Source organism: Dromiciops gliroides, chromosome 3 (assembly GCF_019393635.1).
Source record: "Dromiciops gliroides isolate mDroGli1 chromosome 3, mDroGli1.pri, whole genome shotgun sequence".
Taxonomy (NCBI): Eukaryota; Metazoa; Chordata; class Mammalia; order Microbiotheria; family Microbiotheriidae; genus Dromiciops; species Dromiciops gliroides.
In genome coordinates, this window is record NC_057863.1 from 543,086,930 (window position 1) to 543,104,435 (window position 17,506).

Genomic DNA, 17,506 nt, shown 5'->3' on the forward strand with positions numbered 1-17,506 from the left:
TAGGGCTTAAAATTAAAACTAAAAAGCCCCTTGGTTCACAGTTTCTGTTGAATTTACTACAGTTATAAAATAATAAGGATTAAGTTTGAAAAGATACTGCCAAGAAGATAATAAATAGGTTGATATGCAGCCAAGGAAGATGGCACTTATGACAGTACTGGAATATAAACAAATCATAAAACTTTCCATGGGATTTTACACTGTAGAAGTTAATGTATAAAATATTCTTGGACAGACAGCATGTGAAATTAAAGCAGAGTACAACACTGCTATAGTTTTGGTGTAGATATATCATCATAAATGGAAAGTTTACATTGCAGGGTCACCTCAATCAATTTAACAAAACACAAGCACGCACTGTGAGTAGAGTACAATAGAATACAATACAGGCCTGTGGAGGGCTCACAGGGCTAGGACACGTGCAGATAAACATACTTTATGATAACACATGATAAGTAAATCAGAAGGGCGGAGTCTAAGGGTGAAGGGTATTACAGATGGCAAGGGAAGGGATCAGTAGGGCCTTACTGAGCGCACGCGCGCGCGCACACACACACACACGCACACACACGCACGCACACACACACTCTCTCTATGTGTGTGTTTTCAATATTTACTAATGTGATTTATGCAGAAAACACAATCTGAGAAAAAGTATTATTTATTAAGGGATACTCCTATGTATACCTTATTTGAGATTAAGGAAATGAAGCAGCTCAGTGGCATAGTGGATAGTGTTGGGCCTGGAATCAGGCATACACACTGAGTGACCTTGGGCAAATCACAGAACTATTTGCCCCAGTTTCTTCAACTATAAAATGGGGATAATAATAATAATAATAATAATGGCTGCTTCCAGAGTTGTTATGAAGATCAAATGAGATGACATTTGTAAAGCACTTAGCACAGTGTTTGGCACATAGTAGGTGCTATATAAATGTTAGTCATTATTCAATGTGAGAACACACTGAATTCCAAAGCCAAGAATGCAGCAAAAACTAGCCCAGGTGCCAACCATTCTAAGATAAGCAAGCTGATGCAGTTTCTTATTTTTTCTCAAGCTGACAAGCACTTTTTTTGGGGGAAAATCAGCTGAATCAAATTCTTCAAAATTGTTGAGTACCTTTGTAGACTTCAAGAATATGTGAGTCACAAATTTATGTTTTTATTTTACTGGGATTTGTTATTCAAAAGCTTAAAAAACAACTATGCAAATATACCCTTTCTGATGGATTTGCTTCTAGTAAGAAGTGAGAAGCTCTTAAAAATACCTGACTGTACACATTGCTGACCCTACTTGACCTCTTTCAACTTCTCTCTTTCTGGCAGGTGAATGACTTGCAGTGTCTGCAGAGTTTATCTTATATTCAATTCAGTTGTTCAGTTCCATCCTATAAACATTCATTATGATCCTATGTGTGGAAAATATCTCCTTGGTCATAGGAATGCTAATAATAACTTAGCAAACTTTCCTATTTCAACTTCAGGGAACTGGTATTTCAATCTAAGGTTACCTTCCAGATATCAAGACTATATAGATCTTGTATGTATCTAGTTATTTACATGTTGTCTCCCTCCCACTAGAATGTATCTATCTAACTTAGGTATTTTTGTTTTTAACTAAGGTACTCCCTCTCCCTCACTCTGGGATGAAGATGACCCTCAGTTTTTGGAGGTAACGGTTAGTCTTTGACCTTTGACAATGGGCTGGGGAACTTATGGGCTGAGTCTGTCATCCAAGGAACAGTCTGGCTAAATGCAGAGATGACTGCTACAGGCAGCTATAGGTAATGAGTTTTTCAAGTTAAAACTTATACAATTATTCTGCTGAGATGTAGAGGGAGGGATGTTATTGGCAGAAGGAGGACCAATGCCAGTGAAATTATGGATCATTGAAGAGTGAAGTTATTTACTTTTAGAAGCTACTTATTATGTTGCATAAATAGAGTAGTCTTATGGAAGCTCAAGATCTGGACAACACAATCTTGCAAGTCTAAATCTTATCCAAAGCATAAATCCTCATATAGCACTCCCGACAAATAGCAAATTTCATAGTATCTGATTAAGAGACTTTCTCATTTCTCAAAATACTAAAGTTACATTTTCAAGTGATGTTCCTTTACTCCCATCAGTCACCTCACCTTCATGACTTATTGGTGAACCAGTATTAAGTAACTATTATACAACTAATGTTTAAGTAGTTAGCCAGTCAAGCAGCATTTATTAAGCCCTACTATGTGAGAGGCACTGTGTTAGGCACTAGGGAAGGATACAGAGAAAGGCAAAAATAGTCCCTGACCTTAAGGAGTTTACATCCTAGTGGGAGGGAGACAACCTGTAAATAACTAGATACATATAAGATCTAGATAGTCTAGATATCTGGAAGGTAACCTTAGAGGGTAAAGCATTAGCAGCTGAGCTCACCAGGAAGAGCCTCTTGCAGAATCTGAGATACGTGCTGAGTCTTGAAGGTAGCCAGGTCAAAGGCACAGACATGGGAGATGGAGTTTCATGGCTAAGGATCATAGAATGTGTGGAGAGGAGTAAAGGATAAGGAGACTAGAAAAGCAGGAAAGTGCCATGCTGTGAAGAGTCTTAAATGCTAAAGGAGGCTTTTATTTATTTGGAAGTAATAGGAAATCACTGGAATTCATTCAACAGAGGAGCTGCATGATCAGACCTATACTTTAGAACAACCTCCTTGTCAGTTGAGTAGAGGAGGGGTTGGAGTTGGAAGAGACTTGAGGCAGAAGACCAATTAAGCTGTTGTAACTGTCTGGGTGAGAGGTGATAAGGTTCTGTAGGGTGGTGGCTCAGTGAGTGAAGAGGACACATATGAGAGAGATTGTGAAGGTAGAAATGACAAAATTGGTAACAGATTAGATACATGGGGTGAATAAAAGTGAGGAGTTGAGGATGGTACAAGGATTGACCCTGAAATCTGGTGACTGAGAGGATAGTGGTACTCTGACAGTAACAGAGAAGTTCGGAAGAAGTGGAGGTTTAGCGGGAAAGATGTCCTGGTTTGGACATACTAGGTTTGAAACATCTGAAGGGTCAAGATGTCCAAAAGGCACTTGGTGATGCATGACTGAAGCTCAAGAGAAGGAAGCCCTTTTAATTCCATGCTTTCCCTCTTTTAATTATTTCCTATTTTCCTGTATCTAGTTTGCTTTGTATATAGTTATTTGCATGTTTTCTCCCCCATTAGACTGTAAGCTGGGGGCAGCTAGGTGCCACCAGCCTTGGATTCAGGAGGACCTGAGTTCAAACTCAGCCTCAGACACTTACTAGCTGTGTGATTCTGGGCAAGTCACTTAAGCCCCATTGCCCTGCAAAATAATAATAATAATAGAATTAGACTGTAAGCTCCTTGAGGGTCGAGATTGTCTTTTTACTTCTTTTTCTATCCTTAGCACAGAGTAAGCACTTATTTAATTGATATGGAAATCATCTACATAAAGATGATAACTGAATCCACAGGGGCAGATGAGGAAACCAAGTGAGAGAATAGAAAGGAAAGAGAAGGGGGTCCAAGACAGAGACTTACTTAGGGGATATTCATGGTTAGTGGGTGTGACATAAAGAGCTAGCAAAGAAATTTACAAAGCTGCAGTTGGACAGATAAGGGAACCAAGAAAGAGCAGTGCCATGAAAACCTAAGGAGGAGAAAGCATGCGGGAAAAGTATCCAAGGCAACAGGGGCAAATGTTGCAAAGAGTTCAAGAAAGACAAAGGCAGAGAAAAGCACATCATATTTATCAATTAAGAGATCACTGCTGATTTTGTAGAGGGCAGTTTCAATTGAACTGTGAACCAAGATGTTTCAAGATGATTCAGAAGACTGTGAGAGGATAGGAAGTGATTCCTCTATAAGAAATTATGGAAAGAATTGGATAAGTCTCAGACAGTTCATCTTATTTTAGGACACTACTTGTTGGGAGTATTTTTTTTCTTAACATAAATTTTCCCTGTCCATCATTATGTATATCTGAGACAGACAATATAGATGGACAGTGAGTTGGTTTTAGAGTTAAAAGGAAGAAGAGAGTGGACAAGATTGCCTTCAGCAAATTACAAAGCTCCTTTAATAATCCCAAGCTTCCCAAAGAAACAAAGGCACAGTATTAGAATGCCAACATTCAACCAACACTGTGCTCCTATTTTACCCTGACATTAAGGGCAGGATAGGAACTGGACCTGTGATTTCATTGACATACATGTAAGGGGCAGCTAGGTGGCGCAGTGGATAAAACACCGGCCCTGGATTCAGTAGTACCTGAGTTCAAATCCGGCCTCAGACACTTGACACTTACTAGCTGTGTGACCTTGGGTAAGTCACTTAACCCCCATTGCCCCCCCCCCAAAAAACCAAAAAAACCCCAAAAGACATACATGTAAGAGATGGGATGTGACACCAGTTTTTCTTGACTCAAAGGCCAGTTTTCTATCTAGTATATAATACTGCCTGAAATGGTTTACAGTCTAACTGAAGAGCCTGAATACCTAATATCTAAGCATAGAACATCACTTATTCTTATCAAAGTATCAATTTAATCAACTTTAATAATAATAATAATGATGAAGTAGCTAGCATTTATCTAGTGCTTTAAGATTTACAAATCACTTTATATGTGTTATTTCATTTGATTCTCACAATTTGTGAAGCAGGTAAAATACTGATTTTACAGAAGAGGAAACTGAGGTTGAGAGGTTAATTGACTTACCCCAGGGTCACAGAGCTATTAAGTTTTTGAACCAGGAAAATTAAAATCTTTCAGACTTCAAGTCCAACATGCTGTGCACTGATTTACTGACTAGCTACTGTGCTTAAGGCTCTAATATAAAGTAAGGATTCAAGTAGTAGGAAAAGAGTGACTAGAGAACAGCAAGAAATAATTAAATTATGAAAGGATTCCTGGCTACAAAAGCAATAAAGACTGAAAAAAGCTGGGAGCAGGACTTGGTGCCATATTGGTTGAAAGAGATCCCAAGATCAAGAGTCTTGAGAAATGAGGGGATGGGGGTGGAGTCAACAATTTAGACATGGCAAAGGTATTGTGGAAAAAAAGAGAAGGGTTTCAATCTTCAGTGTAAAATTAAAGATGCTGGGGGAGAATCCAAATGGAAATTTTCACATGTAACTAGAAAGGGTGAGATTGTTCTAAGACAGATGGTCTGGAAGTCAATACATGGTGCTAGTTCAAACAATGTCTTGCACACTTAATGTGGCTGTTGAACTGAACAAAGCTGTTACACAGAGCTGTGTGGAAATGAGGAAGAATGTGGGGCATGAAAAATGCAAATATTGCATAGAAGATCAGGATGTAGAGACAACTTTACATCTCATCTGACCAACGCTCATTTTCATACAAGATGCTCTAATACGCCAGTCTTATTTTGAATGATTCTGTGTCCTAAAGTATTTTCCTTTTATGACTTTTTCTGGTTATCTATCAGTTCAGATGACTTTTGTCTCCATAAGAGACAACAAACATTTGTATAGTCATTGGGTCTTGGCAAACATTTATCTTTCGTTACCCTGACATCCAGCAGAGGCATTTTACATGCTTCTGGGTGCTCCCTAGCCCAAACCACTAACTACCCACTTCCTGATGTAACTGCCTTGCTTTCAGACTGGTCATTGGGTTCGCCTTCTCAAGATTTCTAATGAAATCATTCATCTGACTACAAGGGCACAGCAACAGATAGCTTTAAGTGGGAAGTTAGAACAATTTCCCAGGGAGAGGCCAAATTCAATGTAATATGCACATATAAGCTGTTCAATTCATAAATATTTGCTAAATGTACATAAAAAACAGTTAAAGCTTCTAATACTTTTTATCTAGAAACATTACTTATCAAGAGGAAAATGGAAGATTCAAACTCCCCTGCCTCAATTCTAAAATTTCACAACTTATGGGGAGGAATTTGTTTTTATTCATGTTTCTCCATTGTATTTCAAACTGTACATCTTTCCTTTTAAGAGCTCCAATTCTTTATCATATGCTTAAGCTTATCTTTAAAATGGATTTGGAACAAATTAATTCAAATCCTGATATAACTTATTTAAATTCAAATCTTTCAATTCTTAAAAAGACCATTCTAAACAATTTTTTTTTTTGCAGGGCAATGGGGGTTAAGTGACTTGCCCAGGGTCACAAAGCTAGTGTCAAGTGTCTGAGGCTGGATTTGAACTCAGGTACTCCTGAATCCAGGGCCGGTGCTTTATCCACTGCGCCACCTAGCTGCCCCTAAACAATTTTTAAAGAAAGATTCTACTTGTCATTTTATTTAACTTTTTTGCAGGGCAATGAGGGTTAAGTGACTTGCCCAGGGTCACACAGCCAGTGTCAAGTGTCTGAGGGCACATTTGAACTCTGGTCCTCCTGAATCCAGGGAGGGTGCTTTATCCACTGCACCACCTAGTTGCCCCTTGTCATCATTTTAAACTCAAAGATTTAAGATAACAATCCTGGAACAAGTTACTATTAGTTAGTTACTATATAGTTAGTAACAACAAATAAGCAACAAAGTTACTATTAATTTATTGAGCACAAGGATTTGTAGTAAGTACCTAGACAGAAGGCACTGTGCTAGGCCATGGGGATATCAAAGAAAAAAAAATAATCCATCAAAGAGGTTACATTCAACTAGACAATAAAAGCTGATGATAATAGCTAACATTTCTATAGTACTTCAGTTTGCAAAGCACTTCATGTCACATCTGCATCTCCCTGGTCTATTGCATATGATGGTCACAGAAAAGTCACTTCTTCCATCTTCCCCACCAGGCCTAGTCCTCTGCAACTTGAACCTCTAAAATCCATGTCCCCAATTTCCAAGGAATTTACTTGAGTGTAACAGCATTTGAGAGTTGAAGGTCAACATGAACTCAGTTGGGGATTATCTATCCATATCTACTACTTCTGATTACATAGAGCTTCACTGATACATAAGAGGAATGACTGGATCACAGGAAACTTGTCATGAACCAAACCATCCCGCACAGAAACATTACCTTCATAATGTTCACTAAATCGGTTTGATAGTAACGGTCCTGGTGTGCATTAGCGGCAGCTAATGTGAGAAGATAGTCATTCCTGGCGTGGGTAGCTTTGGAATTATACTCTGACCGCCGAGCTTTTAACTAAAATAGAAAAACAAATAAACAAAAACAAATTGCTTCGAACTGTGGAGCACACATAATGGTATAATTTTCACCCAACCCTATCAGGAGCCCCACCAAGATAAAAGCAGGCGAGTAACAATGATCCATTTCATTCTTTCTCCCCATATCCTCCGGCATGTATGTCTAAGCTATGAGGGTCTACAGAAGCAGTCATATTTGTTATATGTCTTCAAACAATTACCAAATATTATTGACTAATTCCAAATCAATTAGGGTAGTAGGACACTGTCAGATACTGTGAGATCCAAAGAACATGCACATAAATGCTCGTATTTTCTTTTTCTTTTTTTGTGTGTGAGGCAATTGGGGTTAAGTGACTTGCCCAGGGTCACACAGCTAGTAAATGTGTAAAGTGTCTGAGGCCAGATTTGAACTCAGGTCCTCCTGAATCCAGGGCCGGTGCTCTATCCACTGTGCCACCTAGCTGCCCCTTGTCTTCAAATATTTCAAGGTCTCACCTGGGGAAGAGATATTTTTTCTGCATGTCCATAAAGGACAGCACTAGGATTAAGTACAGTGGGACAAAGCAGGGGTTTTGCAGAATTGTTCACAAATAGAATAGACTGTCTTAGTTCTCCATCACTGCAGATCTTTAAGCAGAGGACAGTTGATCACTATTAGAAATGTTATAGATGAGATTAGAGTGCAGGATATTAGCTTAGATGATGTCTGAGACCACTTCCTGTTCTAAGTCTCTAACATGGAACAAAGAATTTCAGTTAGAAGGGGCCTCAGTAGCCACCAATCTCACTCACACCTTGAGAAGGAAATCCTCTACAACTCACCCACCAAGTCAACATCCATTTGTTTAAAGAGATAGGGCAGAGGTCCCCACTACTCTCCCAAGTCACTTGGAATGTCCCTACTGCTTAGGAAATTTTTCTTTACATCAATTCTATGCTTGTCTCTTTGTCCCTTCTACCTGCTACTCCTTGTTTTGTCTTCTGGGATCAAGATGAAGACTGGTGAGCTTAGATAATAGATAAAGGGACCCTTCTCCATCATGTGTGGTCTGCTCTGGATGTTCTCTTATATACCAATGTCCTACTCACAGTGTGGTGCCCAGAACTGACCCAACATTCCCCATGTGGTCTGCCCAGGGTAGAGGACAGTGGAACTGTCCCCTCATTTCTACAGGCTCTTACTTGTCACCTTCAAACTCTCAGAGGTGATATAGCTTCTCAACACAACTGAAGATCACATTAGTTTTCTTGGCTACCATATCATACTGTTAGTACTAACTGAATATCAAGTTCATTGAAGCTCTTAGGTCTTCTTTCAAATGAATTTTTGCTTAGCCCTGCCTCTCTCTTTCTTGTACTTATGAAGCTGATTTTTTTAAACTCATGTTTAAAACATTATACTTATCTCTAATAAATTGAATTTCATTATTTTCAGCCCAAGACTCTTGCCGGTAGAGATCCTTTTAGATTCTGATTTGGTCATCCACTGTGTTAGCTATCCCTTCTACTTGGTGTTATTTACCACGGGGCTGATCATACTATCATTGCTTTTACTAAAGTCATTGATAAAAAATGTTAAATAGCATAGGACCAAACAGAGATCCCTGGGGCACCCCACTGGAGACCTTGTGCCAAGCTGAAAACAAACCATTAGTCAATGATCCCCTTTCTTTAATCTGATCAGCTCTAAACCCCACTATATCTGTTATTTAGCACACCAGTCTTCATCTTTTCAATGAAAATTCCATGACAATCAGTTGTTGTTGTTTTGTCCTTTGTTCTTTTTTTTTTTTTTTTAAGTAAGGTAATTGGGGTTAAGTGACTTGCCCAGGGTCACACAGCTAGTAAGTGTTAAGTGTCTGAGGCTGGATTTGAACTCAGGTACTCCTGACTCCAGGGCCGGTGCTCTATCCACTGTGCCACCTAGCTGCCCCTTGTCCTTTGTTCTTAAAGAGGACCATAACATCAGGGTGATGTCATGACTTGCAATGAACTGGATTTAAGTAAGGGAGGGTTATGCAAGGTTACTAACCTCACTCTCTCCTCCAGAGACATCTGGGTCCAGTGGCAAGATGTAGATCAGGATGACTAAAGATGACCCCAGAAGTTCAAGGCAACTGGGGTTAAGTGACTTGCCTAGGGTCACACAGCTAATAAGTGTCTGAGGTCACATTTGAACTCTTGACTCCAGGGCCAACACTCTATCCACTGTGACACCTAGCTGCCTGCCCCTGTGACTATCAAAGGCTTTGCTAAAATACCAGTTGCCTCAGTATTATTCTTTTCTCCTATCTCAGTAATCCTGTAAAAAACAAAATCAGATTTTTTTCATTCCTATGGTTTTCATAAGAGAGAAATCACTTTTGGGGCTGGGTCAGGTAGGCAACATCAGGTTCCTGGACTTGATATGGGAGGCCTCTAAATCCCTGAGCACTGGGGATGAGGCACTTCTTAAGTCTGGGTGTTTTTGAAAGACAAAAGGAATAATCACCAAATTTCTAATATCTCTATAGGATTTTCCATTTGGTAACAACAGTTTGCAGAAGCTCACCTTTACACTTGCCTTTTGTAAACTGATTCTTGACTGGAAAAGACTAAGTTTGGACCTATAGGAAAAATCAATAGAAAAGATTAGTATTTTCAGGTGTTTGTTAAAATGTGGGAAAAAGAACCCAAAGAGAAAATCACAAATTATTTTTCTTTTAAATCAATACACTTTAGAAATAGATTCTTTTTTTTTAAAGAAACAGGGAGTAATATATATATGTATGTATATTTATACAAGTATGTTTATATATATATATATATATATATTTAATTTGGGGGGGGAGGGTGAGGCAATTGGGGTTAAGTGACTTGCCCAGGGTCACACAGCTAGTAAGTATCAAGTGTCTGAGGCCAGATTTGAACTCAGGTTCTCCTGAATGCAGGGCCGGTACTTTATCCACTGCGCCACCTAGCTGCCCCCTGTTTATATATATATATATATAAACATATATGTAAGCTATCCATATAGTCTAAAATCTCTCTTTGCCAGGTCTTAGGTCCCAACTTATTAACAACAATGCTCCTAATAAATAGCAACTCATCTTTCTATAGGGCATAGGGCTGACTAGTATGGTTAAAAAATGCTTGCCTCATAACCATCCTGTGAGGTGAACTGGGTAAGAATGCATAAATAAATGGACATATGTCCACACTCTGACCCTCTCCACAAGTGTATGTATTTTATTCTGCTAGTTCAAAACACGGTGAGGACTTAATATTTTAACAATCCCGGAAAATGATCCTAGACCTAAAGGAAAACAGTGAAAATATCATTTGTAAGAGAAGACCATTTCAGTGTAGACACAAGACTCCTTAAAACAGAAGTCTGGTGAATGGAGTCGGTGGGTCATTTAAGAATGTCTAGAATCACACGGCTGCAAGAATTCCAGTCCCATTTGGTCTTTTCTAGTTTGGTTTCTTAATACTGATTCTCAGCCTCCCCACGACGGCTAACAAGTCTAAAGAAAAAGGCACCAGCAGCAGCAGCCTGAGTAGCAGATCAAAGAGTGAAGGTGACCTTCAATTTGTCAACTACCTTAAAGCCACTCTGGGAAATGTTCTGCCTTTCTCATTCGTGTATAAGTAGGCTCGGTTCTTTAAGCTCAGCCTGTGTGTTCCTAAAGGTTTGCCCATCCCACTTTGAAGGGCCAACAGCAGTTGCCTTATTTGTAGGCCTAGCGTGCTCTATTCTGGTTCATTTATTATTATATCATAAAAACAATGCTGATGATGACAGCAGTTTGAGTTTTGGCACTGCTGTACAGTCATACTTTTTGTGACACATTTAGTTTTACCTGTCACACTTTCATCATATAAAACCCTTCCAGGACCACCCGCCGCATTAATTTGTGACATATCCATCACTGAGTTCTTTGATGACTAGGAATTCATTTATTTACGTGGAATGTCCTTCTTCCTCTACCCCCCCCCCTCACTTAAACATACTTAATATGTATTATTATGCATTGTGGCTATCTGCATGGGTGGAGTGATGAGAGCACGGATCCATGTAAAGAATTTGTGTCGTCCTGAAGCTTCTAGCAAACAAGCAGCTTTCTGAGGGCAGGGACTGTACTGACCTCTATCAGCTCCTAGCTTGTAGGGGTTGTGGTGAGGATCAAATGAGATAATGTTTGTAAAGAGCTTAGCACAATGCCTGGCCCAGAGCAGGAGTTTCATAAATGCTGGTTCTCCTCCCTTCCCTTACTATGCAGAGTCCTCTCCAAAAAGTACCAAGAGGCTCACTAGTTATTTGTTGAACCCAGTCCATTAAGAGGGTTCTCCATACTCTCTTATGATGCATGTGTTCTGAAATAAGAGGCTTCACTATGAACATCTTTAGAATATAAAGGAACAGTCTGCTACTGATGTCTGCGTTTGATGTTGATGTCCGACTTCTTTTTGTAGCTCTGGAAAACAGATGTGATTTGGCACCATGGTAACCCAAGGCTGTCTCCCCTTTAAGCTTTACCTGAGCTCTTACGTGGGATCAGCACACGCACCATGGACTCAGGGGTAGAAGAACTCAGGGTCAGCTCTGCTTCTGCTTCTTACCTGCTGGGGGACTTCTGAAAACTCCTTTCCCTACCGAAGCCTTGGTCTGTTCCTCCGTAGAATGGGAATACTGCCACTTGTATGCTTTCACAGGATTGTTGTAAGGCCCTAATATCAATGCCACAATTCTTCAAGGGTTTGGAAGTCTCTAAGTGCAGATGCTACCTTTCACCAATGCAGACAGCAACCCCTTCATGAGTTTAACCTCTTTTGTCTCCAGGCAATATTCTAGTCACTAAAAAGTTCCGGGTCTACATCAATCGAGGGCGTTTCCACATTGGGAACTTCCCAGACCAGTGAAATTCCAGGTCGGCACTCTCCCTCCCACCCCAAATTATGATGCTTTCAGCAAAATCATATACAGTCATCCCTTGACATTCGCAGGTTTCACATTCACAGTTTTAGTTATTCATGGATTGGCCATTGATAATGAAATGAAAATTTAACTTAATTTAACTTAAGGCAGCCAGTACATGTCATTGTTGGGACTTGAATTTGGGTCTTCCAGAAGACAAGGTCAGCCACTTTTCCTCTGAGTGTTTTCAATAATCTATTTCAAGTAAGGATGTGCCTTAGTAAATATCGTTCTCTCGCACATGCCCATTTGAACAATGTCCATCCAGAAGGAAAAGGCACCATAGAAGTCCAAGACAACCATTGAAACAGAAAAGCAAACCTCTATCTCATAATAAAAGTAGGCAACAAAACCTTCAACAATGATATGGATTTGCATACGTTTTTTCAGAAACACATACTTGGCCTCAATGTCAGCTTTTTCTCGGACCGCGTGAGCCATCTGTTCTGTCTCAAAGTACTTCTTTTTGCCTTTAGCTAAATCTTTCACTGTCTCTTGTAACTCGGTTTGGATCTTTGTCAACTGGTCCACACACTGCAAAAGAAAATGTGAAATCATCAGTATTTTAGCAGTCAACTTCAAACAGAATGGGTTTTCTCTGGGCATAGCGCCTCCAAGTCAGAGTCGTGGAACCGCACTAGTCTCTGGGCTTCTGAACAAGCTAAACACAACCTACAACCCCAGCAAATAGCTTGCATGTACAGTCTTGAATTTTAGGTATGGAAAAGACCTTAGGGAGCTTCCTCATTTACAGATAAGGAAACTGGGTCTAGAGGTAAAGTGATCTGGCCAAGGTCTTTCAGCTGGTTAGGGACAAAGTTGGGCATCAAGCCCAAGTCTCCCAACTCCTGGTGCAGTGTTCTTTTGACTGTGCTATTGTAATCAATACTTTTGGCTTTCCTTAAAGAGCGCCTGTCTTCTCTGCTCTGGCAAGTGGAAGAAGATGAGAGCTGCCAGCAACCGACAGACAACACTACACTAAAGCTGGCGAGAAATCAACAACCATGGGACCCTGTTCCTTTTTAGATGCCTACAATGCCAGCAGGAGGCAAGAAAAGAAGAATGGCAGCAAGTATTTCAGCTGTTCTCTCTCTCTCTGACAGTCTCTATTGGCCCCCTCCCCTTGTCCCTCTCTGTCTCTCTTCTTCCCTGCCTCTTCTTATCTTCTCACTTTTACTCAGTACCCCAGTTCCCAATTAGATTCCTAAGGGAAAAAATGAATAATTTAGGCTAGACAAAGAGGAAAAGGGTGACACAGGACAAAGATCACTGGACTTGGGATCAGAGGATCTAGACCCATAGTCAGAATCTATGACAAAACTGTGTAACTTTTGATAAAACATTTGAGCTCTCTGGGACTTAAGAGTGCTCATCTTTAAAATAAGGGGCTCAGTTTCTCAAAGTCAGTATATTATGGGAATGAACTTAAAGGCAGAAAACCTAAGTTCAAACTATTACCTGTAGTTTTTTTATTCCTCCCTCCACTCTCAAAAAACCCAACTAATTTTGTTGTCACTGCTCTATCTTTTTCCCCCAAGTGCAGAACATTAGAAATAGAAGTACTCAGTCAGTTCAAGTCCCTCATTTATAGAAGAATCACCTGGGGCCCTGAATCACTGAATGACTTTCTGCCGGTCACACAGACAGACAGTAAATAGGAGAGGGCAGCAGGACCTTTATCTTTGGACTGCACATGCTCTTCCTCTCTACTAGTTATTTCTACACTTTGTTTTGATGTAGTTTCTCTTCATCTCCCACCACCTACTAAAAACCCAACTTGTGAACAAAAAGACAATTCTATACACATATATGTATACACACAGAGAAAGAAAAGTGATGTGGCAGAAAGAATGTGGTATGTATAGTCAGAAGGTCTGGAGGTTCAAACAACATCTATGAGACTTGCTATCTGCATATACATAGGTAAGCCTCTGACTTCATTTTCCCTTTCTATGGAAAGAAAGGCCTGGACAAGAAGCTATTTAAGATCTCTCCAGACTGTAAATCATATAATACTAGGTTTTTATTTTTGAATATTATATATCTTCTTCATTTTTAGAGTTTTATTTTACATTTTTATTTTCAGTCCCAAATTCTCTCCCTCCCTCTCCCCCACCCATTGAGAAGGCAAGCAATATGACAGCCACTATACATATGAAGTCATGCAAAACATTTCCACATTAGCCATGTTGTAAAAAAAAATAAGAAAAATAAAGAAAGTGAAAGAAAACCTGTTTCAATCTGCAATCAGAGTTCAATAGTTCTCTCTCTTTGGAGGTGGAGAGCATTTTTTTTTACCTTTCAGATCTATGGATAAGAGAAGATTTTATAGCCAAACAGGAGATAGAATCAGCTCAAATGTCTTCCCAGATTTTTCTAAAACCATCCCTTTCATCTTTCCTTCCTTTCTTTCTTGGAAATTAGGGTTAAGTGACTTGCTCAGGGTCACACAGATCGTGTCAAGAGTCTGAAGTTGGATTTGAACTCAGGTCCTCCTGAATCCAGGGCCGGTGCTTTATCCACTGCACCACCTAGCTGCCCCTGTCCTTTCTTGATACAAGAGGAGGAAGGTAGAAGATAAAGCATCAAGCAAATAATACAGTTTCTGCCCTCAAGGAGCTTACATTTCATCATCAGGGAGATAACATGCACACATATAAATAAATACACAGTAAAAATAATGTAATTTTGAGGGGCAAGGGAGGGATTCTAAGAGGGGGAGGTAAAGAAGGACAGGCAGTGTCAGTGCATGTGTAGGGAATAGCAAGAAGACCAGTTTGGCCAGATCATGAAGCAGAGTAAAGTATAAAGTTAGAGAAGGTAAACTGAAGACAGACTGTAAGGACTTTAAATAGATGCTAAACAGAGGAGTTTATATTTAATCCAAAATGTAAAAGGACTGGACTTTATATTGGACAAGGGATAAGCATTTATTACCACATTTCAGGCACTGTGCTAAACACTGAGAATATAAAGAATGGTAAAAAAACAAAAACACAAGTCTAGCGCCTGCGTCTGCTCTCAGTGATTACTTTTTTTTTTTTGGCGGGGCAATGGGGCTTAAGTGACTTGCCCAAGGTCACACAGCTAGTAAGTGTCAAGTGTCTGAGGCCGGATTTGAATTTAGGAACTCCTGAATCCAGGGCCGGTGCCTTATCCACTGCGCCACCTAGCCACCCCCCTCAGTAATTACTTAATAAATATTTGCTGGACATCAGGATGCCCAACAGGAATTCCACGGTGTCATGACTGGGATATCTGTCATGATATGTAAGCAGTGAAAGAACAGACCCTAATTTGGTATCAGATGTCAAGATGTCTGGTGGGCATGGCAGGCAGGGTAGTTCAGGTCCCAACTTGAGGATTTCAGTCTATGCTGAAGTCTCATAGGTTCCAGGCTGAATGAGTGTTATCTTCATATCCATATCCTGGCTGAACACTCTCTGGGGACTCAGTCATTTCATTAATTAATTTGTTTTATACAAGAAGCACAGGGTAAAGTGAATTTTGCTGACAATTCAATGCTTTAAATAGATTCTATAAAAGTCTCATCAGGAAAATTGCATTTATTTCCATGAATCCTTCCCCTCTGCAGAAGTTACCAAGATGCAGTTTGTAAACAGAAGAGCTCTCCTGTGCAATCAGCCTTCCCTTCTCTGAGAGTAAATTCACAACCAAGTGTTTTCCATTATTGAAGCAAACTATGTTGGTTGGCTTCTTATTGGACAGTTAGAGCCTTTTGAAAATTTATAATGTACCAATTTATAAATGAGAAATATCCCTTTGCTCAATATTTGACACTATTCCCTGAATGGGGTCTACCACCCAAGAAATATTTTCAACTGTTAAGGTCCCTCCTTCAAGGTCTAGTTCCTTTATGAAGCCTTCCCAGCTCCATGGCCAAAAACCAAAGTGATCCTTGCCCTCTCTACCTTACTATCTTACTCTCCTTTGTTTCATAATTATATGTATGTTATCTCCTCCCTCAATGGCTTCTAAATTTAAGTGTATTTCCTTTTAAATAGACATTTGCCATAATCTAATCCCTATTTCTGACATTCCTTTCTCAAACTCTTTATTTTTATATCTTTTAAAAATAATTTTTATCAAGTTTATAGCATACTAACCACTTCCAAAGAAAGAACTTATATTGACTGAACACAGACTGAAGCATGCTATTTTTTACTTTCTTTCATTTTTTCCTTTTATTCAAGTTTTCTTGTACAAAATGACTAATATGGTAATGTTTTACATAATTACAGATGTATAACCTGTATCTCATTGCTTACCACCTGGGAGGGGGGAGGGTGGGAAGAAGGGATAGAATTTGGGACTCAAAACTTTAAATAAAAATGTTTATTATCAAAATAATAATTTTTGTCAAGTTTAATTTTTATATCACTTAAATTTACTCCTGTTGTCTCCCCCTCCCTCTTATAGAGAGAAATTTCTTAAATAAAAAAAATTAATCTACTCATCTTACCACTTTCTCCCTATCTTAAGCCCCCACTCCCACCCCAGAAAAATAGAAGGGGAAAATGGGGGGCAGAGAGAAGCCCACAATACATAGATGAATAGTCCAGCAAAAACATATTCCCACGTTGGCCATATCTGAAAATGTATATTTTTTAAAGTATTTTATTATTTTCCAGTTACATATAAGGATAGTTTTCAACATTTGTTTTCATAGGATTTTTAGTTCCAAATTTTTCTCTCACCCTCCCTTCCCTTCCTCCTCCCCAAGACAGAAAGCAGTCTGATATAAGTTATATATGTACAATCGAAAATGTATATTTTTTGCTGTATTTTAAATTCATTACCTTTCTGGCAGGAAGTGAGGGGCATAAATTTCAAACTCCTTAAAGGTGATGTTTAAATGTTATCTTTTCACAAACTCAAAGATCAAAGTTAAAACACATACACATATTTGCCACCACCTCCTCAAGGAATAGCTGTTAACAATCACCACTCATGATCCCCAAATCTCTTAAAGATGCAGTAACAAATAACTATCATTATGGTGGGAGAGCCTATTGGTGTTACATATGTATATTCTTGCATATGTATATACTGTCCCCCCCTAATAGAATATAATTCCCTTTAGATATAGGACTCTTTCATTTTTGTCTTTGTATGCCTGGGGCCTACTCCAGTGCCCAGCACATGGTAGGTACTTAATAAAGAATTGATTGATTCATGAAACCACCTACTATCCCCAACCCTTTATATAAAGGCCATCATGGGGCAGCTAGGTGGCACAGTGGATAAAGCACCAACCCTGGATTCGGGAGGACCTGAGTTCAAATCTGAGCTTAAACACTTGACACTTACTAGCTGTGGGACCCTGGGCAAGTCATTTAACCCCAATTGCCACACACACACACACACACACAC

General features: G+C 39.4%; 1 protein-coding gene across 5 annotated transcripts in view; it reads right to left on the reverse strand.

Moving 5' to 3' along the window:
- FCHSD2 (FCH and double SH3 domains 2) overlaps positions 1 to 17,506 on the reverse strand; it is a 354,314-nt gene that overhangs the window by 146,559 nt on the left and 190,249 nt on the right. For all 5 annotated transcript variants that reach the window (XM_043992382.1, XM_043992381.1, XM_043992379.1 and 2 more), the window contains exons 6-8: positions 12,513 to 12,646; positions 9,707 to 9,761; positions 7,022 to 7,150 (exon numbers count right to left, since the gene is read on the reverse strand). In XM_043992382.1, coding sequence (XP_043848317.1) covers positions 7,022 to 7,150; positions 9,707 to 9,761; positions 12,513 to 12,646 — 318 coding nt within the window. The remainder of the gene's footprint in view (positions 1 to 7,021; positions 7,151 to 9,706; positions 9,762 to 12,512; positions 12,647 to 17,506) is intronic.